The 27,658-nt window shown below is 49.3% G+C and overlaps 9 protein-coding genes across 9 annotated transcripts; 4 read left to right on the top strand and 5 right to left on the bottom strand.

The window, feature by feature from the left end:
* Nucleotides 1–376: 376 nt before the first annotated feature.
* MAA_03496 (Nup188p-like protein) lies at nt 377–6,044 on the bottom strand (the record flags this gene model as incomplete). The annotated part of the gene is made up of 4 exons (XM_007821494.1): nt 377–1,729; nt 1,794–4,928; nt 4,985–5,906; nt 5,974–6,044. The coding sequence occupies 4 exons, from the start codon at nt 6,042–6,044 to the stop codon at nt 377–379; spliced, it is 5,481 nt and encodes a 1,826-aa protein (XP_007819685.1).
* Nucleotides 6,045–6,584: 540 nt separating this feature from the next.
* On the top strand, nt 6,585–8,927 carry MAA_03495 (anthranilate synthase component II; the record flags this gene model as incomplete). The annotated part of the gene is made up of 2 exons (XM_007821493.1): nt 6,585–6,904; nt 6,965–8,927. The coding sequence occupies 2 exons, from the start codon at nt 6,585–6,587 to the stop codon at nt 8,925–8,927; spliced, it is 2,283 nt and encodes a 760-aa protein (XP_007819684.1).
* Nucleotides 8,928–9,696: 769 nt separating this feature from the next.
* MAA_03494 (brct domain containing protein) lies at nt 9,697–10,924 on the top strand (the record flags this gene model as incomplete). The annotated part of the gene is made up of 5 exons (XM_007821492.2): nt 9,697–9,901; nt 9,962–10,156; nt 10,212–10,333; nt 10,394–10,624; nt 10,679–10,924. 5 exons carry the CDS (start codon nt 9,697–9,699, stop codon nt 10,922–10,924), a joined length of 999 nt encoding a protein of 332 aa, XP_007819683.2.
* Nucleotides 10,925–11,364: 440 nt separating this feature from the next.
* MAA_03493 (synaptobrevin) lies at nt 11,365–12,467 on the bottom strand (the record flags this gene model as incomplete). The annotated part of the gene is made up of 2 exons (XM_007821491.1): nt 11,365–12,030; nt 12,291–12,467. 2 exons carry the CDS (start codon nt 12,465–12,467, stop codon nt 11,365–11,367), a joined length of 843 nt encoding a protein of 280 aa, XP_007819682.1.
* A 1,503-nt stretch (nt 12,468–13,970) lies between these two features.
* Nucleotides 13,971–15,812, bottom strand: MAA_03492 (feruloyl esterase B; the record flags this gene model as incomplete). Its single annotated transcript, XM_007821490.2, has 5 exons — nt 13,971–14,037; nt 14,086–14,573; nt 14,626–15,187; nt 15,259–15,394; nt 15,458–15,812. 5 exons carry the CDS (start codon nt 15,810–15,812, stop codon nt 13,971–13,973), a joined length of 1,608 nt encoding a protein of 535 aa, XP_007819681.2.
* A 1,134-nt stretch (nt 15,813–16,946) lies between these two features.
* Nucleotides 16,947–17,503, bottom strand: MAA_03491 (pre-mRNA-splicing factor CWC21; the record flags this gene model as incomplete). Its single annotated transcript, XM_007821489.1, has 2 exons — nt 16,947–17,217; nt 17,274–17,503. The coding sequence occupies 2 exons, from the start codon at nt 17,501–17,503 to the stop codon at nt 16,947–16,949; spliced, it is 501 nt and encodes a 166-aa protein (XP_007819680.1).
* A 352-nt stretch (nt 17,504–17,855) lies between these two features.
* MAA_03490 (cell cycle control protein Cdc123) lies at nt 17,856–19,088 on the top strand (the record flags this gene model as incomplete). The annotated part of the gene is made up of 1 exon (XM_007821488.1): nt 17,856–19,088. One exon carries the CDS (start codon nt 17,856–17,858, stop codon nt 19,086–19,088), a length of 1,233 nt encoding a protein of 410 aa, XP_007819679.1.
* A 599-nt stretch (nt 19,089–19,687) lies between these two features.
* On the top strand, nt 19,688–20,905 carry MAA_03489 (uncharacterized protein; the record flags this gene model as incomplete). Its single annotated transcript, XM_007821487.1, has 1 exon — nt 19,688–20,905. One exon carries the CDS (start codon nt 19,688–19,690, stop codon nt 20,903–20,905), a length of 1,218 nt encoding a protein of 405 aa, XP_007819678.1.
* A 1,410-nt stretch (nt 20,906–22,315) lies between these two features.
* MAA_03488 (Guanine nucleotide-binding protein alpha subunit) lies at nt 22,316–23,665 on the bottom strand (the record flags this gene model as incomplete). The annotated part of the gene is made up of 4 exons (XM_007821486.1): nt 22,316–22,359; nt 22,424–22,980; nt 23,044–23,386; nt 23,548–23,665. 4 exons carry the CDS (start codon nt 23,663–23,665, stop codon nt 22,316–22,318), a joined length of 1,062 nt encoding a protein of 353 aa, XP_007819677.1.
* Between the last annotated feature and the right edge of the window lie 3,993 nt (nt 23,666–27,658).

The following is a 27,658-nucleotide window of genomic DNA, read 5'->3' on the forward strand; positions in this document are numbered from 1 at the left end:
ATCCGGGAAAAGGATACAGGAAAAATTTAATCGGAGACGCGAGGGTTGTTGTAGTATCGTGTGTTTCTCCCTTGTTGAGACAATCAAATGAATCACCAGAGCCATCAAAAGAAAGTAGTTGTAACCAGTATGCTCTATATCCTGCTACTGACTATCTTTCGAATGGTACATGTCCACACAACCCAACCTTTGCCCTACGAGTGAGAAATGCGGCCCGTTTTATCCCAACGCCTGGTCCCAGCACGTCCCGCTATCTATCAAAATACTCTCTCAGCTGCTATATTTAATCATAATATCCACTAGGCAGAAAAAAAAAATGCTAGGAAGGAGCCAACGTGTCGAAAATCAATCCAAACAAGAATTGCTTTTTCAACTTCTAGCTCTCCAACTCCTCGCTCAAGACGTCACGCACAGTCTCGAGCTGCGAAACAATTTTCTCCTCCAAGAGGCTTTCGCTGCCGCCAGCAATTCCTGCTTCCTTCCGAGTATTCTTCCATTCAGTTTCGCGAGATCCCAAAGGAAGGAGTCGTTCTTTAAGTAATCGCTTGCTTGAGAGCCAGAATTCAACATTTTCCAAGAGACCAGCCGCATCCCATTCGACTGCAGGGATATCCCGGTTATTATTAGCTCGTAGGGCAGACAAGACTCTTGTGAGGAGCGCCAGAGAGTGAATCTCGGATGTCGCCAGCAACGTGAGATATTGTGGCGTGGACTTCGATTTTGTTCGAGAGGCTCCCGGTGCCTCGAATCGGTCCACGCTAGCCTCGAGCAGATGCGAGAATTGGTTCAGCACATATGTGATTTCGGGAGCAAGTGTAGAGCCAAGCGATGCTAGCATGTTTAGCATTAAAGGAAGGAAGCCCTTCGCCCATATAGCATAGCATCGCTGGGCGAAGGGTGCGTCTGCATAGGGCGAGATTGTAGATCTGAGCATGTACTTTGACAGGTTGGCGGAGAGGAGACTGCCAAGAATACCGTCGCAGGCCAGTTGTTCTGCCAAAAGAGGCAGAGTGGACAGCTCAAGCAAGAACAATATGCTCAGCTCGCCATATACTGGGTCGCCCTGATGTGCCAGTTTATCTGCCCAGGAAAATAATGACGTAGCAGCATTGACCACATCGTGTGCTGCCATAATGTTGAGGATCTGCGTCTGTGATTGGTCCATGTTGGGCATACTTAAGCAGGCTTGAAGAATTGCGGTCAACAAGCCAAGGTCCTCGGGGGACATGTCCGAATCGTTGTCATGGATGAGGCTGACAAGTGACCGGAACCCTTTGCCGACAATGTGGTCCAACAAATTAAGTACCGTTTGCGTGACTGTGACAGTTGAACTACCCAGGTTGACAGAAGACTCGGACAGTCCCTTGGTATCGGAAAGATGGTATGAGCGCAGAGTGACAAATAGGGCTTTCAACAGCGTACGGTAGTAGGCAATCGACTCCTTGGCAAACGGCTCTTCAACACCATGGATAGTGCCTGTGAGAGTACCTAGAAGCTGATTGACATCCTGGACCGGGACGGATAACTTGGCAAGTCGTTGGACCAAGACCAGTGCCAAGCTTGCCCTGGCATCGATGAGCTTGACAAAGATGCTCTCAGGTCCAGGCGCACCTTGATTCGCATTCAAACATTGTTGGGCAACTTGCAGCATCTGTTTCGCTACCGTCTTGTCGTTTGGTAGGCTGGTACTCAACTCTACCAATAAGAACTCCCAAGCATGGAATAGAGCCTTTTGGTTATGTTAGCGTTGCATTCCTGTTCGTGATTCATGTACCCATAAGTTTTGCGCTTACTATTTGAGCGTCAACTAGTGACAGATTCGCGTTTGCTAGCTCCATTTCATTCTTGAATCCGTTGTCTTTTCGCCCTAGCCACCCAGGATCAAAGCTTAACATGTCAGTGGCACGATCTAAGTCGTAATAGTAATTCTTGCCTAATTCACGAGGCTCAAGGACGGTCCTTTTGAAGTTGTCCAGCGAACAACCAGAGTACTTGTTGGCAAAGTTCTTGGCAAAGTTGTTGTGCAGGGACTTATTGTAGCCAGACACTTCCACACCATCTCGAATGTAGTAGTCCATGTCAGCAACCAGGCTCTTTGCAAGAGTATCGGGGGCGCCTTGATGCCGTAAATGATAAAGTTGCATGGCCAAGGTCTCAGCGACGTATGCTGCCACTCTAGCATCGACGGCTGTCTGAAGAGCATCAGACTTGACTGTTAGATGAGACGGCCTCAGGTCTCGCACATATGCCCTGAGACCATCAGTATAGGTGGTGTCTTTGAGGAGGCTGAAAACCGTCCACGGCCAATAATTTTGCGCGGAGGCGACGAAATCTAAAATGGCGAGAGCCTCCTCTGACTCGAGTTCCTTCAGCTTCTTCAACCTTCCAAGGGCAGTTGCAAATACCGAATCGGATGAGAGATCGCCTTTCTTGGTCTCCTGTTTCATAGCCTCTCTCGGCGTCTGTCCTGTGAGAAGGCAGTTTGACATCCACTGCTGTCTATTACGAAGGATGGATGAGAAAAATTTCCAAATAGTGCCGACCTCCAGAGTAAGATTGAACGGCCGTCCGAGGTGCGCTAAGACCTGAAGAAAAGATTTGGAAATCTGAGGCCCCAGATACCCAAGAAGAGATGGCGGCTCAGAAGCAGCGGACGCGGCGTTAACGACGAGAGACTCGAGGAGGCCAATGGCCCCTGCTCGAAAGACATCAGAGACTGCACAAAGTCGGGCCAGGAGTGTGGAGCTCTTAAAAAGGTAGGTTTCGATCATCGTGGAGGACCTCTCAAGATAATTAGCTGCCCTCAGGAGAGTTGTGGAGAAGTGTAAAATAGAATTGGCTTGGCGTCGAGCAATAGTATTTCGCGTTGAATATAACGTGGCCTCAGGCATTGTGAAGGCATCAACCAACGATGAAAGAATTGGCTGGAATCGAAGTGTTCCGCTTGCTGGAGTCATGAAACAATCGATGACATACGAGGCAGCCGGCCGTAGGCAGGCAGTCAGACTGTCAGATGTCGGTGATTCTCCCATGCTGTAGCTATATGTAACCAGCTTATTCAGGACAGGTACGACACTGTCTAGTAACAGTGTGCGGCTTATTGCGTTGTCGAACCTCCAAGTAGATGTGCTTTCAAAAGCATCTACTGATGCATGCGCAACGGACAGACTCACCTTGGTCAGCACTTTGTCGGCAGTTCCCAGCCAGGAATTTAGATCCGTCTTTTGCCTCGAGGCCATTTTGTTTCCAGCACGACGCTGAACAGCTGAGGTCATTGCCGTATCAATCAGCCCAGAGAATAAGAGGAGTGAAGAAACTAGAAATTCAAATCTCTCTGAAACCAAATCCAGGTTACCAGTGATTTTGGACAATTTTCCTGCTCTAGAGTCGGAGTCGAGCAGCTCGCCTCTAGCCAAGTAAGACCAGACTCGGCTTGGCCGGTATGGTAGGATAGCATGCAAAAACTTCACACATGCCGTCAATACATTTATCGCGGCTTCTTCGCTCACAGCGAGTTCATCCTGCATGTAATAATCCATGGTTTCGCAAACGACCGCCACGATGTCTTTACCGCCACTGATATGTTTGCTAATCTCAGCCAGGAGGTCACTTTCGCTATGCACGAGAGCGGTGCTAGAAGCTGTTCCAGCATGAAGATATTCCATGCGGAGGAGAGTTGCAAATAGGGATATAACCTCGGCAATCTCATCAGGCTGCAACATCCCCAACTCACAACGATATCCCTCTTTCATCAGGTTGATTTCCAATTGTCGTCCAAGAAGTGAGAGTGACGAGTGACTGTAGTCCATGAGCACCACTCTGCCAGAATCGGTAATAAATCGTCCATAGCTCCCAACCGGAAGCCTGTAGGCATCGTCCTCAATATATCGTCTGCTCCATGAAGACGACAGCGATATCAGTGGTAACTCTTCTAACAGACAAAAAGAATTGGTGTTTTCATCCTCCTGAACCAGTTCGTATGACTGGAAAGCATCTGGGAGAGTAAAACTGATGGTTGGCGTTTTCCTCAATAGAGACAGAATAAAGTCAGAGCGGTCCTTGTCACTTGAATCGCTAGACGCAGTGCAAAGTGCCCTGCACATGCTGATGAAAGGCACGAATTCATATGGATACCGGTCAAGAGCTTGCTGGAAGTAGAATTCCATGGTGTAGTCGTCTTGGAGCATGCTTGTCATGACATCTTGGCCAACGTCAAGATCTTGATCTGGCAACAATTGCCAGTATTCCCGTCCAGGAGAGAGTAGAGAAAGCAGAGCGCTGACCGGCTCCGACTGGTATCCAACAATGGGATACGACACCTTCAGAAGTTCAAGGAATGCATTTCGCATGCGAGAACTGAGCAAAGGTGTCATGCTACCTCCAGGCGAGGGGCCGAGGCAGTTTGCCATGTTTGATATGATTTCGAAAACCTTTCCATGTGCCGTAGCGCCCGATGCCAGTTGTTCTACAACTTGTAGATCTTTGGCTGTTGTTGTATTCTCAAGAAAGCCATCGAACTTGGAAGACTCGATGGAAAATATACTACCGGCGGAGTTACGTCTGACCATGGGCCGCACGACACCACCGGATTCGAAAGTCTCGCGTGCATTCTGTTGCAGCAAGTTATCTCTTTTCTCGGTCCGGTTCTGGTATGACACGTTCATACGATGGAGAATAAGGGTCCAAGCAAAGATGACAGGAGTAGCGCTTTCGCAATCCATCCCGGCCGCATTGAGAACACTTTTATGTACCTGCTCCAAGATGTCTGACAATATCAAGTACGAATCGTACATGTCATCGGACGGCGTCGGGTCCTCTTCTCTCTCGGCTAAAAATGTCAAGGATCGGGCGGGTTTAAGAAGGCTGATAGAGACGGCAACAGCAATTGTCTTCAGTGGCAGAACCAATTCGCCGATCGTTTGATTTATCTAGTTTATTGGTTAGCATCTACTTGTAGAAAGCAGCGCGGGCCATATTTACGGACAGGTTGAAGGGTGTCAAAGAAATTGTACAAGTCCATCAATGAAAACCACTGATTGATAACACTGGAGGGCGGGAAGTCATTGCCAAGGCTATCCACCAGTTGGAATACCACAGATTGAGAATGGATGATCTCGGTGAGTAAGGTTCCCAGCCAATCCAGTTCAATATCTTCTTTCATCAAGATAGATTCGTCGGTCACTGACTTGAGACCAGCCTCTAAGCTGGTCATGCTGGATGTGATGACTTTGAGATATGCGGACAGGAATGATACGCTCTCGTCCTTGGTATTTGGCGAAGCCTTTAGTTTGTAGAGTGCTGCCAATTTGTCGCTGACAGGGGTGAATATCGGTAGTCTTCCATACAGTCTAATTGATTGCAAATAGTCCATAGTCATGATGAAATATCTTCGCTCAGTCAGGAACATGCTGAAAAGCCGGCGCTTTCTCGAATCGGCGGCATCAAATTCGGCGGATATCTCATCAGCATCTTGAGCGTTGCCAGCTCCAAAGTCTGACATGAAGGTTGCACTTCGTCCATTCTGAAGGCCTGCGGCTTCCTGAAGATTTGTTGCGTCCTGAGATGACAAAGGTCCAAGAAGATGACGATTGGGTCTCGATTGCACCTCTAGTGCAGCAATTCGCAATGAAGCAACCAAATTAAGTTTTGCGCTCTTGCTCAGCCATTCCGCATCCTGCTTGAGCAAATTGATGTCGTATCGTTCTGTCGACGCTGAAGTCACGTTGATTGGCGCCGTTTTTGTTTCGAAGTCCTTCCTTGCAGCCTCACTGGGTGGCGCAAACGCAGCAGAGGGATCTTTCAAGAGCGCGTGGACATAATCATCGGACAAGAAATTGACGACCTCGGTGCTTTTTTGCCTTCTTCCGGAGTCGTCGGCCAAAGCTGTAGCAACATGCCTCCAAGATCTGCGAGAAATGCAATTGTCAGTAAGAGGCAGATCCCAACCTTCAACTGCAGCGTGCTGAGACTCACAAAAGCACTCGCTCCCCAGACAAGCACTCTCCCAGGGAGGGAAAATATTTGCTATCAGACACCGGCGCCATTGCCACGAGCGTCACTAAAGTGGCAGTGGCACACGATGCATCACCCAGGAGGGATTGGTGACAAAAAGAATGGTGTTGACGCGCTGCTGTCGCGAGCCCAGCAATCGATATGGACCTAACAGAGCTCTCCTGCAGGCCGCTTCAGCGTCAACTTTTTTTTGGGCTGGAGCTCAACGGCGCTGCCGATGTTCAACCGGCCAGGTACCTGATAAGCCAGCCAAACCATGCTCAGGAAACAACGATGCACTGCACCTTGGCGACTGCCGGGGACTCATCGGAGGCAGCATTAAGATGGGCGCACTGTGATTACGCACCGTGACAAATAACATCCGATTCGTGTGCATATACAGTGCATAACTTTATACGATATCGGCGTTTTTTCGTTGCAAGGGCTGCCAATTTATTTCTCGTACAACCATTGACTCACGTCAATGATAAGCTGGCACATCCTCTCTCCATCAGCAAAGGTAGCCAGAATCGTCTGGAATTCCAACAGTCCAACTTCATCTTCTTCTTAACTCTCATGTACATTTTGTCAAGATGACGATGCCAGCCCTCATTGACCACTCACCCCACCAGCCTGAGCCCTCACCACCGGTAGCAACGGCATCTAATCTTATTCTCATTGATAACTACGACTCTTTCACCTGGAATATTTATCAATACCTGGTTCTTGAGGGTGCCACAGTTCATGTTTTCCGAAATGACCAAATCACCATTGAAGAGCTGGTAAAAAAGAACCCAACTCAGCTCATCATCAGCCCTGGTCCTGGCCATCCCACCACCGACTCTGGTGTCAGCAGAGACGCGATTCGACACTTTGCCGGCAAGATTCCAATTTTTGGTGTCTGTATGGGGTTGTGAGTAGCTATCTACGCTGTACTTGCCCCCAGTTAGGAAATAACATTAACGCTCCCTAGGCAATGCATGTTTGATGTCTATGGTGGTCAGGTCGACTCTGCCGGGGAGTGGCTTCACGGGAAGACGTCACCACTGACCCACGACTCGAAAGGAGTTTTTGCCGGTCTTGAGCAAGGCCTTCCCGTAACTCGATACCACTCTTTGGCGGGGACCCGCCTGACACTTCCCGAATGTTTGGAGGTGACGTCTTGGGTAGCCAAAGACGATGGTTCACAAGGCATCATTCAAGGTGTCCGCCATAAGAAATTCGCCATGGAAGGTGTACAGTTTCATCCCGAAAGCATTCTGACAGCTCACGGCCGTACAATCATTAAGAATTTCCTGCACATGCAAGGTGGCACCTGGGAAGAGAACGCCCAACTGCATAAGACAGCCGCAACCAACGGAACCGCCACAGCATCACTGCCAAAGAAGAACAACATTCTCCAAAGGATCTACGCAAATCGGAGAGCTGCAGTAGAAGCTCAAAAACAGATTCCTTCTCAAAGAATGTCTGATCTTGAGGCTGCTTACGAGTTGAATGCAGCCCCTCCCCAAGTCCCTTTCTTGGCTCGTCTTAAACAGACACCTTTTGATGTAGCCTTAATGGCTGAAATCAAGCGCGGGTCTCCCTCGAAGGGTATTTTTGCCCTTGAAATAAACGCACCGGTGCAAGCCAGAAAGTACGCGTTGGCTGGTGCAAGTGTCATCTCAGTGCTTACCGAACCTGAGTGGTTCAAGGGTAGTATTGAAGACCTCCGTGCCGTTCGACAGGTGCTTGATGGTATGCCAAACAGGCCTGCCATTCTACGAAAGGAGTTTATTTTTGACGAGTATCAAATTTTGGAAGCAAGACTGGCCGGTGCAGATACTGTGCTTCTGATTGTCAAGATGCTCGAGACCGAACTCCTTGAGCGATTGTACAAGTACTCCCTTTCATTGGGAATGGAGCCTTTAGTAGAAGTCCAAACCGCTGAAGAAATGGAGATTGCCGTAAAGCTCGGCTCAAAAGTCATCGGTGTCAACAATCGAAACTTGGAGAGCTTTGAAGTGGACATGGATACAACCGGCCGACTGCGGAAAATGGTTCCCGAAAGCACAGTGATATGTGCACTTTCAGGTATCAACAGCCACAAGGATGTGCTTGCATGCAAGAATGATGGTGTCAACGCGATTCTTGTTGGCGAGTCAATCATGCGAGCGCCAGACGCCACTTCCTTCATTGCGGAATTGTGCTCAGGATCCAAGCCTGCGGAGAAGAAACGACAGCCAAAGCCCCTCTTTGTCAAAGTTTGTGGAACTCGAAGTCCCGAGGCAGCGAAACAGGCCGTGGAATCCAAAGCTGACTTCGTTGGGATCATCCTGGTGCCCGGTACAAAACGATGTGTCTCACACGAGACTGCTTTGGCCATCTCAGAAGCCGTTCATGCATCCGGGGACAATCTGGCAGACAGAAAAGAAGAGCCGGTTCCCAAGAGCGGAGCTACTGATTTCTTCGCCGCCGCAGCAGATCGTCTGCAGAGCTCCAGGACGCGGTTGGTAGGTGTGTTCCAGAACCAGCCTCTAAGTGACGTCTTGGAGAAGCAGAGACTGTATAAACTGGACATGGTACAGCTCCACGGAGAAGAACCCATCGAGTGGGCCAAGATTATCCCCGTCCCAGTCATCCGATCATTCAAGCCAGACAATGTCGGAATCGGACTGCGTGGCTATCACACCATTCCTTTGCTCGACTCGGGGGCTGGGTCTGGAAAGCTGCTGGATGTTTCGAAAGTCAAGGCGGCTCTGGAAAGGGACCCTGATCTGCGGATATTTCTTGCTGGAGGTTTGAACCCAGAAAACGTTACCGAGGCAGTTAAGGCACTGGGAGACCTCAGTGATCGTGTAATAGGTGTGGATGTCAGCAGTGGCGTCGAGGAAGGTGGCAAACAGAGTCTTGAGAGAATCGATGCTTTTGTCAAGGCTGGCAAGGCGATTCGATAATTTATTATAGGTCTACGAAAGAAAATAAAGTATAACATAGATGGCAGTTGATTCTACTTCTGTGCCGGATAACTTCTGAGTTTCACCCCTTTTTGCTACTACAACTCTGGGTTGCTGTCAGCGTCTTGTCCATACTTCCTTACTTTCCGTGATCAAGTTTCGGGATATACTACCAGTGTGTATCCAAGCGAGGGAACAACAAAGGCAAAATTTGCTCGAAATAATAGGATGCAATGGCATTATGTGGAATAGAGTACTTGATTCACTACAGGCGCCATGGACTTGCTGTTGACCATTTGTCCCGCGAGACGGTGCATCTGTCCCATGAGCTCAGATTCGCCGCGCGTGTAAGTATCGCCCAGAACACAAACGGAGCACTTACACGAACAACCACGAGGCCATCCATCTAAGCCTTTTATTTCCTTCCGGTTCCTTTGAATTCATTAGCAATTGGAATTGAGCACTTGGCTCATATTATTATATTCATTTCTCAATACCCTTCTATTTTTTTATTTGTTATTTTCAGAGTTGCAAACTCAACGCCGAGTTGACCGTCTGCGTAGTATAAAACAACCTCCAACTTCACATACCTTCTATTCGCTGTTTCAACAACTACCAAGAACCAAGTCCTCACCAGAGGATTTAATGATATATCTGCATCTGAAACCAAAATTTTGGTTCTCACTATTTCTCGAATATCTGTAAACAGCTTGGTCTGAGCTGCTTCCCGCGCATTTTGCATTACCACTTGCTTCATCCTTCCTTTGCCATGCCGCGCAATTCATTCTCAAGCCCAAAGCCCATCTTCAGAGGCAGGGTTATAGCTGCAGCCGGTCCTCTCCCAGACAAAAACACAGTAGAAAACTTCAAAAACTGGACCAAGCTACGCAAGGGCGAGTTCAGAACCACTTTCGACGAGAGTGTCACTCACCTTCTCTGCTCCGAGGAACAGTTCAACGCCGATAATGCAATTGGTTCCATGACTCCGACCCAAGCTCCAGCCATGTTAGTAAGAGCCTGCTAACTGCCGATAGTCAAAAAAGCACTCAGGCTCAAGTGCCACATCGTCCGCTACGAATGGTTCCTCCTGTCCATGGGCGGCAGGGAAGCGCGACAGCCCGAACAAGACTACGACCTCCGCGCCAAGTACAACAAGAAGAAGGAAAAGGAGCGAAGAGCGACTAGACTTGAGCGGGGGAAACGACTGGCCGAGCGGTTTATCGACCCTAGTTCGTACCTTGTTTACTCGTCTATTCCATCGCCGGCTGTGACTGACAACACTAGACCTTTACCAAATCTTCGACGATGACCTGCTATTCCCGTACAAGGTCGAGTTGACTCGTCTTACGGTCCATGGCCCAGAGGCAGACCCAGAGAGGGAGCAGCTGGAGAAGTATACACTCTGCGTGAGCCCTTCCCATCCAGCATGCAGGTCGTTGCGTCGAGTGCCTAACCCGGATATATAGCTCTACAAGTCCAGGGCCAAGCCGCATCTCTACTGGTTCGCAGCCAAGTATTCCAAGTCCAAAGGCGACACCCAGCCGCACTACTATCGCGAGACGGACTTTCCCACCTTGCAGCACACGCAGATGGACGCGTTTAGAGCCTTTTTCAAACTCAAGACGGGTATTCCTTGGTCGGAACGAATCATTAGACAGGCCACGATGCCGGCTGAATATTTTCAGTACACGGCCCCGGTACGTTGCATGCCCTTGCTCTTGTCGTGAATTTCGATTGCTCATCATAAATAGACGGGTGGCAAGTCTACCGGACGGGACAAGCTATGGTCCCGCTACTTTTGCTTCGAGTTGAATAGGGCGATAAGGGGGCCATCCCTGGACGAGATTGACACGAGTGAGGGCCAGGAACAAGGTGTGCCTGGTACAGATGGTGATCAGGATGGACGTAGTTCTCAGAGCGGCGATTCTGAAGGGCTGTTCGGCCGTGACATGGATATTGACTCCAATGATGCGGATCGAGACCCTTGTGACAATTGAGGCAAAGCAATATGGGACTGGGACCCAGCGGTAGAGGACGTCGCCAACGAGATAAACATGTGGGTGGGCAGTCTGACGATACTTTTCGTGAGTTTGGTGGTAATGGAGCGCAATAATAGACGAAGCGGGGAATTTCATCCAGCATAATGGAAAGGGCTTAATATAATGTTTACGGATGACGAAAGAGCAGTTTCGGCTGAACGAAGGGATATATACAGAGGGAGAATTGGCAGGCAGACGACGACCAACACCGTCAAAATGAAAGCAGAGCTAGGAGCAGGACATGCAAAACTTGCAAATCACTCGCTACATCACATACCTGCTATAGGCAAAACAACCTTGCTCATGATATCATAGATTAATACAATTTCAAACCCGGGCCATACGCAGTGATATCTCAGTCCGCCGGGTTACGCCCTTTATTCATAGCCCATAATACATTAAAATCTCAACTTGGGCATTAGAAACACCAACAACACCAAACCCAGCATCAGGCCATACACCCACGCATACAAAATCATCCGTCCCCACCAGCCCTTTCCCTCCGTCATCTGCCGCAGCTTGCCCATTCTTCCAGCGGCCGATCGCATGCTCTGTTCCGCCTTATTTATGCCCTCGCCCGTTTTCTCGAGTACATCCTTGTCAGCTTCTAGCGTTACCGCGAATCGTTTCGAGCTGTGCTTTAGTGCGCTTGCCAGCTGAAGAATGGACCGTGACAGGTCGTCTTGCTCAGCTTTTTGGTTCTCGAGAATGGCCTCGGCTGTGGCAGTGGTTGTTTGTGGTTCGGGTGGCTTGGGACGATTCGCAAAGAGGGCTGCTCTAGCGGTGGTGTGTGATACTGCGGTCGGTTGGGCAGATGAGCGCGATCGTAGAGTTTGTGTGGTTTGCGTAGCTGGCTGTGAAGAGCCGGCTGGAGTTGGTGATGGTGTACGTCGGATGGGTTCTTGAGGAATGGGTTCTGGAGTTGAAGAGTTGGGCGGTGTCTCGAGCGCGCTGTGTTCGTCTCTCGTGTCTGAGGATCTTGAGTCCATGCTTTCGCTAGGCGTAGGGATTATATGGCCCAAGAGATCCTCCCCATCTGAGCTGTCGTCTTCGTCTATCGCCATCTGCACGCGGGTCAGCAACAATCGGATCATGGAGCGGATATATTGTCCTAACATGTCGCAAGTCTTCTAGTCGATCAAGGAGCGTCTCTAGTCGATCTCGGTTCACATTCAAGAGATTTTGCGTCTCCACCCTCCTCGTCGGTGCCTTTACACGGAGGGCATCCTGTTCGAGCTTCGTCAAGACATTCCGTGCGTATTCCAGGTTCTGCACCGCGGCTCGTCAGTCATCGCACCATATCTACGCTTTCAGCCTGTCTTACCGCCTCTGCTTTCGCCCTTTCGTACTCGCTCGTTCGTAGCCGTTTTTCTCGGTCTGGAGTTGGATGTAGAAGGTTGTTCTGCAACCGTAAAAGCAGCTGTGTCAATTCCGCAAGAGCGGTATCGGGGGATGCAGATGCGGTGCCTGGGATCAGGGGATCCTGTGACAGAAGTGCCATTTTGAGCGCGATGCGGAAGCAGATTGGGGACTGGACATCGCCGGGTGGTTGGATGTTGCGAACCAAGTTGACATCTAAGTAGTGACGTGTGACGTCCAGGAAGCTTTGATGGGGCATCAGTGGGGCGTCCAGATGTCGCTTGTCCTTTTAGAGCAGCACTGAGGGGGACTGAGACCAATCAATTTGGCGGCATGTGTGCTAAGGTGCTTTTAATGCAACGACTCCATTAACTTTGTAGCGATTCATACTTGACTTTATAGACACCTTTCTAGTAACAGGACGAGCGCATATATTTTTTTATGAAATTTTTGATTTTATTTGGTCTATCTGAATAATCGCGCAAGCGCTGCATCAGGTAAGGCCCAGTAAGGTAATGCCACCAGAGAATCGTCTTTTGCCGCTCCATACACTATAAATAAATACACGCATCACGATGCGTAAAAAGCGACATGTAGTCAGAGGATAAGTGATTCATCGCAGCGTACCGGGAAAGGCTGTCCGCAATAGCCTCAACCACGGCGATTGATAGTTGCTTTTTGTTGTATTGTTAACACTTTGAATCTTGAATTATTTTTCAGTAGACTTTATATATTTTTAAAGTGAACGTTTCTTCGTAGCTAGAACTATGCGGAGTAATCTAGTGCAACAAGTGCACCTTGACACAGCCAAAGGGATAAAACGAATGCTGCGCGAGGATTCCGCTTTCGTGTATGGTCCCCAATGCATGTTCTCTCCTTTACCGTACACCAGCCTCGAGCCTCTCTACTCATTGGAAAATCAATCATCCCCAGTCTTCGACACTGGGCCCCCTTCGGGCACTCCTTCTAACTTATCTTTACCTGCGGAATAGTTTTGCCTTTCCCACACAGCCTCCTGTTTCGTATGTTGAAAATCGCCCCGTTTCTTCATGGCCCAAGAGGAGGTTTGCTGAAACTTCATATGCCTTTTAGTTCAATAGGTAGGCCACGATTCGGCTACGCGAAAATGGAGAAAGCCTCGATCGACCTTAACCGAGCCACTCCACGACCCTTCCTTGGTAGCGGTATTGATTGCCCTTGCCCAAAAACAATGCGAACCTTTGTGACGAAGCCTGCGACCGGCGTCATCGTACTGCCTCACAGTCTTGTTGTTTGCCACCTCGCTAATGAATGCGTACAGTCCAAAGTGCCATATTCGCCCCAGGACACTTATTCCACACACCTCTACATTGCAAACGTATCATCCGTCGGAGATTGTGCCTCTCTCGGATCCTTTGAGCGGGAATTCGAGATAGGCCATAGCTAAAAACGTGGCAAGGGCAAGGGTAAATTCATGAGGATTACGGGGATGGCGGATACCTAAATATAGCGTTGGAAGGATAGCGCCAAGGCAATAGGAAAGAGTATGATGACATGATGAGATGAAACTCAGATATAATCTGACAGGAGTACATGGCCTGGATCGAAGTATCGAATGCAGTAGTTTGATTACATTATATAGATACCAACTATTAGTGAAGCCGTATTACACACACTTCCAGCTTGAAGCATGCTTATGATTTCCACCAATGTAAGTCTGCGTCTTTGGATATCTGCACAGGTCAGCGATATATCTCCCCAGCTTCCAGCATGAAACTTACAAGCAGTGCCTACGGTGGAAATCAACACCCAAAGCCACTGTATCATTGACAAACTTTGTCCCCGTCAAAGTCTCCGGTGCGCTCCCTTCTTCAACCCACGCAACAATAGCAGCAAGCACATTCTTTTCGGGATCGAAGGGGATCCCCGCTGCCGGAGCACCACCACCTTGTCCGAATGCCCAAGCCCCAGGACCAGCATTGCAGTGGAACATGCCAGAGACTCGGAAAAAGCGGTAATAATCGTGCAAGTGGCGATCCTCTTTGGCCATGTGGTCCCAGAAACGCTCTGTGTTAAACATTGTGATTTGGTTATCTTGGCCACCGTGGTAACTAATCATCTTGCCGCCTCTTGCTTTGAATGCGGGAAGACTATCAGGAAAAGTTCTGATACCGAAGGGGTTCTGGGCGTCGGCTATGGCTACGAGGGAGGAGTTATAGTTTATAGCATCCCATGTTGAGTCGTTGAGGACAACATATCGGAACCAGTCCTAATTTACTCAGTGAGTGCCAATGGCCTTTGCTATGGGGATAAGTGCTTACTTGAGAATAGCTGAAAGGTGCCCCGGCAAGCAATTTCTTTATCGCTTGCTCCTCGTTACCCGGATTCATGCGAGGGAATATGAGCGTGCCATTGGGGTACTTATAGGTGGCGTAAATCTTCCATAGCTGCAGTACTTGCTGAGAGTTGAGGCACTTGTCCTTGTTGCCGAATGGCCACCAGGGCATCGGGCACTGCAAGGTTTCGGGGTCGAAGTAACACTTGTCTGGTACTTCAATGATACCATCCTTCACGCCATCGAGAAGGTCGCACTGGTTGAGAACCTCATCGTGGATTAAGCCAGTCCACAACTCTGGGCGAATAAAGTTGGACGGGCCAGCGGGACCGGTAATGGGATAAAACATGGCTCTCGCGCCTTGTAGATGAAGGAAGTCAACGGCAGGACATCCGGCAACAATTCCATCATAATCACCTGGAAAGGCCTCAGCAGCTTTGACGCCCATACGACCACCCAGAGAGCATCCAATGTAGTATGAATGAGCGGGAGTTTTGTTGTAGAATTGGCTGGTTAACAACTTGCCTGCTACTGTGCCGGTGTGGAGGCTAAATGAGAACAATTCAACCGGTAATTAGTCACTAGAGGCAATATCAATGGCTGTGGGAGTGTGGCCTACGCTCTATACGAGAAGTCCTCGATAACATCAGGATTATTCAGGAATGACACGCCCGTAGTGCCATTATGGCCATTATTCGTTCCCATGGCCGCAAAGCCATTGGCAGTTGTATATGCCAAATCCTCATACTTGACGCCTGCCAAGGTTTAGTTGATCTGAATTGCCCCATGCGGAATTGGGAAACTGAAGGCAAACTTACATCCATCCACGCCACCGTTGCCAGTTGATATGTATCTTGCCTTGGTCCATGTCTCGGGTAACCAGAGCTCGAAGGTAATGCCAGACCGCTTCGATGTTTCAATGTAAAGCGCTACCCGGCATAGATTGGCGGCAACGAGCTGCGAGGCCCTCTTGCACGACGGGTCATTGTCTGGAAACTCCAGAGTCGTGCCATTGGTGACATACTCGAGGCGCATGCGCTTTGAGTTCTCAACCAGCTTCTCTGGCTCAAAAGACAAGCAACGGGTTTCAAAGTCAGTCTGTCCTGAACGTCCAGCATCAGTCACCCAACTCACAGCTGCAAGGAACAGCACAACAGATAGCGTCGATAGCATGATGTAAAAGGCTTGAACGGCGCTGGGTCAGCACCTGTTGCTTCTCAGTGTCGCGACGATCGAGGGGGAACTCATGGAGGATGCCAACTCCCCTTGAAAAAGTATTCTCGTCTTTCTACTTTCGCATCGGAGACTCCACAGTCTTGAAGGAAGTCGGCGGTCGGTGCGATTCGCCCAAGCCGTCAGACATCAGAGTCCAGACCAGAGAGGGTGAAGCTGCGCATTAATTACCAGGATCTTGTTGGCGGTGACCGGGGCGGGGGTCAAATAATGATGGGCGGAATGTGACTCTAATCGCCTGATAGACATGCAAGTCGAGCTGTACTGCGTAAAATGCAGCGAATTTGACGACATGTCACACAGGATGAAAGATATAACCCTCGTACTCAAGCTTGGCGTATGACATAGTATTTCATGCACAAAACTCTGACCCCTCGTCTGATTCCCAAAGCGGAATACTAATGGCAAGAGCCATCTAACATCCTTCCCGCCCTCCAGGCACCGAAATTGTTTCATTATTTCTCAATCAACTATCAGACCAGTGGCGGAGCGCTTTCAAAGGCGACAGGACTCGGGCCTGACAAAAGCCGTGATATTACAATCATAGTCTAAAGCTTTCTAGGATCGAGAAATGCCATTGTGGTCGTATTTTATCCTAAAGCTGCATCTAACGCAACTGTATGAATCCTTATTAACGCCTCATCTCACTCATGAATTGTCCCATCAGTCTTGTCATGTCTCTATTTGCGCTGCAAGTCGTATTCGAAACCCTGGAGTTTCCGCAGCGTGAAGGATTCGTCCGATTCTGAACCGGCGGTGTTTCTCATTCATCCATAATCTCCATTTCCACTCGCGTACTCCCAATCAACTTCTGCTAGTTCTGTGATAGGTGATACTTCAGAGCGGTAAACGCTGAGTACCACATGCTTCGAAGTATTGAGGAGGAATCATGGTTTCCTCGGGACTAAGGGTGAATGTAAAGGGTCCGTCTCAGGTCACTTTTCGAGCCAAACGCTGATACACACGTGTTGGGCAATCTACTAATAGACCCGCAGCTGTGGAATGTAGTGCCTTCGAACTTGAGCAGATTGTCGCGTGGCCTTCGTTCTCTTATTGCGAGCTTCGGTTTCTCCCTCATTCCTTCTCATCCGCTTTTTTCTCAAGAGCAGTTCGTAGTCGTTCTTCTTGTCTCTTCCAATGGCTGCCTTCCTCATATTCAGGGCTAATTTTGAGTGCTTTCCTTAATCGCTCGCTTTCCTTGATCTTGGCATCAGCCATTTCGTGAACTTGATGTTCTTTGAATGTTCGCCTCGGTCCGGAGCCCCCCCTCCTTCCCGATTCCATTTCTGCGAGGAGCTTTTCGCGCAGTTCGTCGCATCGTTTGTCAATCTCTTCTTCATCGATCCTGGGCATTCTGTTAGCATGCATCATGACAAAGGAGTCTATAGAGTGATGGCCTACTCCTCCTCCTCAAGTTTATCTCTTAGATCAAAAACCTTGACTTCAACTTGTCTCTTGCGATCATGTTCCAGGATGCCTTTGTCGGGTTGTCGCTGCTTGTGGCGTAAGCTATCCAAATTCTGGGGGTATGGAGCTCCATGGTCACGAGGCTTAAGATGAGCGAGGTTCCTCTGGACGTATCCTGAGGTTCCACTGCCCCTTGGAGTAGATAGACCAACGTTTTCTGACATTTTTGACTCGTATTATTTAGAACGGTGGATTATCAAAAAGATAGTGAAGTTGAAGGATTGCGGAAACCTGGTAGCGGGGAGGCGGATACCAATCAGTCATACCAAATTTAGTAAGCGGTGAGTTGGTGCTGCGTCGATCAACAGCCTGGTGGCAAAAATCAACGAGGGCGGATGGTGGGGGTGACCTTGCAAGAGAGGATGCAACTTAATTTTATGCTGCGAGTCAAACCAGATCGAGAACTTTCTGCCTGGAGGCATCGTCAGGCAATATACATGTTCTTTATAAATGCTAGACTATATTATACTTTTCTCTACCCTATCCGTTGATATCGTTTAAATACTAGCTAGAACTATGCCTCACCTAACGCCGGACCCAGACGCAAATTCAGAACATGCCACAGAGCTCGTGTTCCCTCCAGTTACAAAAGACCATATCCAAAACTGCTCATACGATACATGGTTCCCAAGCTACAGGAGTTCTTGTTTGAAGTCAAGAATCATCCCATTGCCTCAAACTTTTGTGGCATATCTACAAGAGGACGGAATACTGTTGGCCGACGAAGATGTCTCTGTTGCACCCGCAGATCCGGAATGGCATTCATCAGGCGCAAACTCCGACTCCCGAGGCAAGAGAGATATGGATTCTTCAGACGACGAGGACGAAGATGAGGCACCTAGATTACCTCCAAATGAGAGGTTTCCCGAGACGCATAAAAAAATTAAGGAGACCATTGAGGAACTCGGCGGAGCCGTTGCTCCCAAACTCAACTGGTCAACCCCCAAGGACGCCAAATGGGTGTCGCCACATCAAAACACGTTAAAATGCACATCGCCAAACGATATATACCTCTTACTCAAGTCGTCGTCATTCGTCTCACACGATTTGGATCATGCGTTCGACGGTTGCACACCTGCACCGCCGTCTCGGCCATTTTCTCCGGTTCTTGTCCTCAGGCCATTCTTCACACCGCATGTTGCTCTCGAGTTCCGCTGTTTTGTTAAGCATCGGTCACTTATTGGCATTACACAGCGAGACCTGAATTACTATAACTTTTTGCAGGGCCTTCGCCCACAAATATGGAGAAAGATTAGGTCATTTTTCAGAGAGAGGATGAGACTCACATTTCCAGATGCCTGCTTCACATTCGACGTTTACATCCCTGAGGATCCTTTGGCAGACGATGGTTTAGGAAAAGTTCGCCTTATGGACATTAACCCTTGGGCCCCTCGGACGGATACTTTGCTTTTCTCGTGGCAAGAACTCCTCGATATGGAAGTCAAGGCTCCGCTATATGGCTCGGCCGGAACTGACCAAGCTGTAGACGCTAGTGGGGATGAGACAGGCACAGATGAGACGGATGACGATACCAACATCGACTATGAACCTAATGCCTTGCCCGAGCTGAGGCTTATTGAGAAGGACGATCCTGCGGCTTTCAATTTCAGTACGCCGCAGTACTCTGCTCATAAGCTACCAAAAGAGGTCGTAGATGCCAGTCTCGCGGGTGAGGGGGGTCTTCAGGAGTTCGCCCAACAGTGGAAGGAGATTACGGAGGGTAGAGCAGAGGGATTATGGGGTCAATAGGCCGGTCAGCGTTCATAGAAACAGATGTAAAGGACGTGAATTTAAATTGAAAAAATTGCAATGCAACTGTGATGATTGACCCTGCGTATGGCACTGGCGAGCTGTGTTTTGTAGGAATTTTCACCATCAAGACCACCCCCTGTTGCAAAGTGAAGGACAGGTGAGCAGAAAGTGAGTTGCGGCTTCTAAATTGGGAGTTCCTCTCCTTAGGCCTCAGGCACCCACATCTTCCCATTCAACATCCGTTCCCAACATTTAAAGCATCTCATGAAATCTTTAATCTTTTCATTTACCTGTTGCGTACGTACAATATCTTTTATTCTCTTCTTCGTTGTACGTCAAGAAGCCGGTGGTTACCTCAAGGCCCTGTTCTCCGAAAACATACCACGCCTTGAGACCCATTGGGCCAATCACAGCGGGTCATGAATCGCCGCTGGGCGCCCTACCATGGGCTGCAACGCGGCGATCAAACTCTGGGCAACCTAGGCCAGCAACACCCATGTGTTCCCGGATCGCCGTTCAACCATGGCGGCCGTTTTACAACGGAAGAAGTTGTGTCGGTACAACCATCTCTGATATTCAGCGATTCCCATGCGACCATGAAGAACATGCCCTCGCGAGGCAAAGTTAGCAAGGTCATAAAGACGGGCACCGCTCCTCGTCGTGGCAGTCGATATTCACCACTACCAAGCACAGCTCACGACCAGCTGGAAGCTTTGGTGCAACAAGCTTCTCATGATGGCCTCGCCAGGGATGCGGCAAATCTAGGACACTCATCCATGGCTGATGCGAGCAGCCATTTGAGTGATTCTGTACAGCTCTCTGACACGGGTATGCTCAGCAACACTGGCGGTTCTATTTCTAGCCTTCAGCAGGCGTTGGAAGCCGATCGTCAAGTGCTGCAATTAGACCAACATAATCTCTCAGACAGTATTCATACTCCCTCGCCGGGTCCAACGGGGAATGCGAGTATTTCTGAAAAAAGTAATTGCTATGCACCAACTCGGACTGCGGCTGATGTGGCGATGGAGGCGTACAGCGATACCCTGAAAATTGACAGTGCACTTTGTAAGAAACTTGCGGGAGAGGCAGCACGTCGGGAGCCAACGCAACGACGGAGCGACCAAAAGCTGAACATTGAAAGGCGTAGCAACGTCGAGGCTCTGTTGGCCCACGTCACCGGTGAAGTAGCTGCCCGGCCATGCAAGAATTGTCACAAAGGCCACGGCCCATGGACACAATGTGTTGTGTACGACGGCCAAATGTGTGGTAGTTGTACTAACTGCTGGTTTAACGCGAGTGGTTCGAGGTGTACGTTTCATGGTACGTGGCTGCTATCGGACTCAAAAGAGTCTCCTTTCTACCTTGATTCATGTATCCTCAGTCCTAACAAGATGCTGTATAAATTAGAGAACAATAACCCTCAGCCATCCCACTTTGCTTCGCCTGCAGCCGGTCCTGCCTCCGCCCAGGTAGCGCCGCCTGCAGCGGCATACCAGCAACTCTCTTCTGCGGCAACACCTCCCGCTGGGTCATTGCAATCCGAGATTCTTCAATGGGCCTTGGCTGATGAAACTAGGCAGTTTCTGAGCCAGACCATGGGAGATATCGTGAACTTGACAAAAAGAGGACGTTATATTGCCAGAATCGAGGCCGCAGCCAAGGAATTGGGCATGCGTATTGCAGAATACGATGAGTATCTGCAAACTCCAGAAGGAATCACCGAGCAGCAAAGGCTGGAACAAGATCAGCTCTCTCAGAGTCAGGTGGGAGACATGCCTATGGATGATAACTCGCCCCACGGGCCGTTGACATGACCTGGTGGTAATGAAAACGAACTTCCGAGACCATAGCCAGTATTCACCGCACACAGGCTTATAATTCGGCAAGCTTTAAAGTATGGAATTGCGCAAAGCGAGAATGTTGAAATTTAGACGTCGAGTGGCATGAAACCAAGAAAAGGTAAGCGGACCTATCCATCAAATACACCTACATTCATCAACTCATCAATCCAAGATGCACGAAAACAAGAAAGGCGACTGCAGAGGATGCAGAGAATATCAGAGCAAACGAAAGACTCGCATTAAAAGATTTATTCTTATTGCTTCATTCTCGACACTCTACTCCTCTATTTGGTTGAACTATGAAAGGGGGTTCACACATTGCGCGTTAGAGGCGCGCATCTGTTATTACTTTACACTTTGCTTGTGATTGACATTTGCTGCGAATTTTTATACCCCGAGTTCAGTTCAGGTATATCATGAACTATAGCAGACTCAACGAACAAAAACGAGACGATATTGGACATTTTGTAAAAGGGGTTTTACCCTGGTTCACCACTTTTTGAACGTGTATAGCCAGGACATCCTTAAGACGTAGAGTAGACACAACTAGCTCATTATCAAGGAATTCCATTTGCCTGCTGTACCGACTACTTACCACAGTGGTCTACGTCATATGGATCATCGTGCATGTAGTGGACATACAGTCACTTGAGCCTGCCGTGCCAGCTAATGTATGTGTGTATCTTAATTTTGGATCTAGCTTTAGCTAAGCCCTGTTCCTGTTCCATAATTTCCAACCGCCGCATCGCACGTCCCAACTCTCTCACCACTTCATCCAAATAGGCTGTCTTGAGGTGCCATTTCCCACAAAGTAAGATGAAGAAATTGAAAGAATAAACAAATATGAAGAGGAGATGAAGACAACTGACACGCGCAAGTAAGAGACGACAGCATCGAAAAATTTAAGGAAATAATAAAAAAAGTAATAGTTTTCGTAATTAAACAAAGTAGATGACCACCGCGCCGATGCATCGACTTACTCACGATGCTGTGTAGTATCTCCCTCCCCGCTCGAGGTTCTGTCCACACACTCTTCCTTTCTGAACCCATTTTCTGCCGTATTTTGATACAAGGTATCGTGTTGTAGCACCCGGTGATACATCGTATACCCCTATCGTATGCATGGAGGCGCAAGCAGGTCCCACAGAAGAGCCAAAAAAATCATCGCCTGGGGTTCGCATACACAGCGTAGCGCCGCAGTTTACAACTGTGATAAGAAGTATAGGCAATGGGGAACAAACAAGAGACATCAAGTCTCTCGTTTTACGCTGATACGAGTACAATGAAAGAAAAATCATGAGCCGTGTCTCCGTGGCCCCCTGGGTGGTCGTTATTGAGCTTGAGGGTATTCGTGTTTTAAGACAAAGAAATGAAACAAATTGTTTAGATCAAACCACACAATCTAAGGTTCTCTTGGATGATGATGTCTAGAGAACAATATTAGCTTTAGATAAACACAGACGACGGGTGGCTACTTGGACGGAGGCATACCATTGACAGCCGCCATCACGAAGCGGATCTGAGTAGTGTCGGTGGCGCAGGTGAAATGAGTATAAATTTGCTTGGTCTCATGCTGATTCAGGCTGACGAATCGGTTGAGGATGTAGTCGCAAGCTGCAGCATAGTCGTCACCACCCTCATAGTCGGGGAAATAGTTCTTCATCGGGCTGACGGGTAGCTTCTCCTTGAAACGATCGATCTTGTTGAGGAACAAGATGATTGACGTCTTGATGAACCACCTCGAATTGCAGATAGAATCGAACAGTGTCAAAGCCTCCTGCATACGGTTGACGGTCTCATCTTCGAACAACAGCTGATCATACTCAGAAATGGCGACAAGGAACAGAATCGTAGTAACGTTCTCAAAGCAATGAATCCACTTCTTTCGCTCTGATCGTTGACCACCGACATCGAACATGCGGTAGGTCAAGTCGCCAATGATGAAAGTAGTCTCGGTAATACCAGTTGTCTTAACTCGTGATCGCAGAACGTCCTGGTCGTTTGGCATATAATCCGGGGCTGCAATGCGAGTAATGTTATCAAAATAGCTATTTGACAGTTAGCCTAGTCATCCAGGTAATGGCTCTCCGTCAATCGAAAGCACGACGTACTATCTCGCAGAGTCGTTGAGCTGGTATTCTCGTGATCTCTTGAAGCACTCCTCAACACCACGATCTTTCCATAGGGCCTCGATAGCACCTCCAACCTCAGGAGGCAAAACTTCACCTTCGATCTGGGCGGGTTGCATGAAGATAGTCTGAACATGGTATTCCATTCGCTGGTCCTCCAGGGGTAGCTCAAGGGACTCCATGGCCTCAAGGATGACTCGCATCGATTGAACAGTGTTGCTGAAGATAATCTCCTTGAAGGACTCCCGCTCATCACGTGAATAACCACCTTCATGGATAAGCTTCATCTGCTTGAGAATTGTAGACTTTCCAGATTCACCAGCACCTATCGGAAGACGGGTTAGTAACACTTCATACCGGGGATTTGCACCGCGCCAGCACCAAGCGACCAGTAACAGTAACCACAAAAATTCGAGAATGGAACTTGGTTGGTTCTGTATGACGTCGCCAAATGTCGCCCGAGTAGGTTCTCTGCAGCTCACATACCGAGCAATAGCATCTTGATTTCGTTGCGCTGCATCATCTTGTCCCGTTTCAGCTGATTCTCAATCTCCTCGTTTCGGGCCTTGCCCTCCTTCTCCTCTGTGCTCATTCCACAACCCATCTTGGCGGCGCTAAAGAAATCGCGACGATTGTTTTGCAGATAGAATTCGAAGAAAAGTCGAGGAACTCGCAGTTTATGCTGTTTGACGCGATGAAACGGGCTCCCGAGGGCGGAAAGAAACGGTGCTGCCCCAAAACGCGGTCTGGTTAGCAAATAAAGGGGCTTAGCAGACGAGATGAAAAATAAGAGTGCAAGACGCTCGCAGAGGCTCCGGACAATACGTCGACGACCACCACCCAAAGGCGATACTTGAGAATGCAGAAAGGGGAAAAGCAAGCATCGAGAGGCAGCAGTTGGTGTCTTTGACTGGGACGACGGGGCGTATGTATTATTTGAGGAGAGGGCACGAGTCGTGCGAGTGCATGGGATGCTTGGTCCGCGCCTCCTAGGGGTAAGCGACGACGGGGACTGGACGGGTCGGGGGTAAGGGCGACAGCGCAGTAACAGTAGAAGTTCCAACGCTCAAACGGGGATTGAGGAGAAGTTGAGGAATCGACAGCACCGACTCACCAGAGATGGATGGTCTGCTGGCAACAACAAGCGCCAATTGAGTGCAGACACTGCAGAACGCAGACAGGCGACGTCAAAGGGTTGTAGGAGGGAAGAAGCGACAGACGGCGGGCGGGCGCAAAGCCAGAGGCTTATCGGGGGAAGGAGACGGCGTCAACTGGTCTAGTCAAGATGAGAGATTGGGGCACTTGAGCACTTGAGAACGGGGGTGGCAGTTTGGTGGGAAGCTGGGAACTGCGAACCGCGAACTTGGGAAGCTGCGAAGGGGAAGGAAGCCGGAGGGAAACCGTCGAGAAGAGAGAGGGCTGGGCCGGGCTGGGCTTGGCTTCGACTTTGGCTCTGGCTGGGCTGGGCTGGGGTGGTGCAAGTGAGATTGGAAAGAGTGGGCACTCGCTCCTGACTTGCATGGCCATGGGGCCAAAAGCCAACCAGAGGCTGAGGAGCCAAACAGCGACGAACAGAGACACCAGCCGTTAACCAATCTTGCAGACATCTGGACTTGAAGAGATGTCTGGCCGGAATGCACCCTTCATTTCTGAAGATGTTGATTGTGCTTTGCTATTGATCTCGCACATACATAAGCTCTGCCTGCATCTGCATCTGAACACGATCTTCGAGCCACCGAGGCCAGGGCCAGCATTTGAACGCCCGTCGCCATCAAGGGTCAGTGGCTCACTTTCGACTCTTTTCAATGTTGCTTGTGCCGCCGCTGATGAATAAGGCTGTTGGGCCATGACAAGGCCAGAGTACTCCGTAATTGAAGCAGCAAGGCGGCGAGGCGGGTCATGCAGTTCGCACTGTGAATCCTCGCAAACGATGTCAAGAGCGCGACATTCTTCCAGGCTATTCTGTCCTGGCACTGCACCGTATACTACGTACAGTGCGCAAAATCCATTGGCACGATATCTCGCCTCGCTGCGTCCTGGCCTCCGAGTTCAGCCCGACTTCACAGTCCACTGTGTCCAATGACTCCGTACAGATGGGAGCCCATTTTGATATGGTCATCTTGTCCTCGTTTACCTTGTAACAGCAAACACATATCTACGAAGAAGCAACTAACACCATCGCCCGGGGGAAACGTATTTACGTGCCCCTTCGACAAAACCGCCGATTCTCTCCTCTCTCTTTCTGTCTCTCTTCTCTTCGGGTACCAGACAGGGTTTCTGTGTTCCGTGCTGCAACTTCGTCAGTCCGCAGCTCAGCTAAGACAAGCTCGAGCGTTCCTGACCAGAGAGTACCAATGTGAGAGCGCCATGTCGGCCCCGGACCACCATCTTTGGCCTGGCCCAGCAAGGGGTGGGGAAATCCATCTCCATCCATGGTCTCATTTCGATGTCCCTGAACAGCCTGGTCTAGGCCAGGCTAAGGTAATTTGTTCTCACGTCTGTTTGGACTAGGAACAGATTTTTCCATAACTACCGAAGTAACTACCTAGTGTTTACGGAGTACTAGTACTAAGTACCCTTCTACACTTGGGGTATTATTTAACAGCATGGAGTATCAATTGCCCCATGCCTAGGTATTTGACGAGACTACCCGGCTTTGGTTCAATGAAGTCGCTGAAACGAAACCAGAACAAGGAAAGACCAGGATGGCTTGCGGAGCTATAGGTGGCAGAGCCAGGTGCATGAAGGCCCTTGTCGCGCTGTTTTGGAATCTCCTAGCTGGCGAGCTGTGGTTATAGGCGGATCAAGCCTTGTTGCACAAATTGGCTGGCACGGGAGTACGGAGTACTAGTACTCCGTACTCTGTGTTGTGCGCCGTACGAGGAGCCACGAATTACTCCGCCTGCTGATCAAGACAGTGACATTTGGCTGTGTCTCGAGTGCTGGGACGAACAGTTAACCATCGCCAGCCAAGACCAGCACCCCATAACGCTGCCAATACCGAGCCGCAGCCAATACCGAGCGGCGTTGTCAGGTCTAATAACGTGCAGTAAACATTCGTGCTGAACGACAACTAGTGCACTATGAGGGCGTTTTCAGACACTTTCTACGAGAGAAATGGATCCTGGTCAGTTATCTTCCTCTCGAGAACGGAGACTCCTTATTAGTATTAGGGCACTCGGGCGACCACGTCTTTCATCATCGTAACCAACCAAAGCGTCATTGCTAAGAGGTGGTAAACTTCTCACAGGTCAGCGTTCCATTTGGCTGCTGACAGGGTCGCCAACCAACGACGTTCATTAATGATGCCGTCTCGTTTAGACCATGGAGGCATCAATTGCATTGGCATTAGTTATTACTAGTTTGCACATGCGTCCGGCCTTCAAGAGCATGTTTGTTATGTATGATTTCACACAGATGCAACGCAGCCGACAGATTCTGCTTCGGACGTCAGCGCCAGCCTAGCGTGCCGTTGTTTTACATGTTGCCCGACGAGCGCTCTCCTGCGCCAGATCGGCCACTTCCACCGCCAAGTGTAACCACAAGATCCACCGTTCCTTGTACGAGGCCTAGATGGTCGCGTCTGTCAGCCTGTTGTTGACGAAACAACTTGAACCTGTCATCCTTTCAGTTATGGCAACCCATGCACCGGATGATCCCATCGCCTAGCATCCAGATGGAATACTCCATGAAGGTACCATTGTTGTATGTACATATGCACGTATGTACAGTGCTGTTTGACAATGTGGCTCAAATTAGATACGGCGGCTGCACCAGGTGTGCAATTTCCCTATCCTGGCCTGCATGAGTCTCCGGAACGCAGACTCCACCTTGGATCATTGCTGTGTACATGCGGAGTACATGTACATACATACAGATTGTATGTACTATAAATGCTGGTCCTGAGCCGTAAGTTTGAGGCGACGCTGAGAGAGGGACGTCATCTCTGGCTCATTGGCCACACGTTGTTGCCAAAACATCTCCAACCCATTATCGGCTTACTACACAACTGCACTTCTTCCAGAGTTTATGACCAGGACGAGCCTGATATAAGTCTCAAACGTTGTTTCTGGTTGAGAGACAATTTTGAGACCGGGTATGCACATCGGATGAGAGAAACCCATCCCTTGACATGGATATCCCAATCATTCTCTATCATCGTGCTGTTCAGAAAAATGCAAGACTTGGAATTGGATCAGAAGGGCAAATTTATGACAAGTCAAAACGATGCATCTATCGTCGTTCCTCTTGGAAGCGACTTATGCCAGCTCTTCTCCGCAAAGGTCTGTGATCCGATCCGACCTCATCTCGATATGGCTCCTCCAGATGTCTCGTGTCGGAATGTCGCACGGGAATACTATGAACAAGCCGCGGAGCACTACTAGTACTAGTTCCAGCTCGAGTCCTTGGGGTCATTCACAGCGACGGCAGATGATGATATGGTTCTATTCTCAGCAGTTTCTTTCATTCTCCCCTTTTCCCACCTCGGCCCCCGCCGCTCCCTTGGCGGGCTGGGAGTAGATGATTGGGGATGGTCGTTGCTTTATGAGTATTGCCACCACGGTCTCGATTCTCCATGTTAGACCAATCGATGAAG

Source organism: Metarhizium robertsii (assembly GCF_000187425.2).
Source record: "Metarhizium robertsii ARSEF 23 chromosome Unknown MAA_Scf_3, whole genome shotgun sequence".
Lineage (NCBI taxonomy): Eukaryota > Fungi > Ascomycota > Sordariomycetes > Hypocreales > Clavicipitaceae > Metarhizium > Metarhizium robertsii.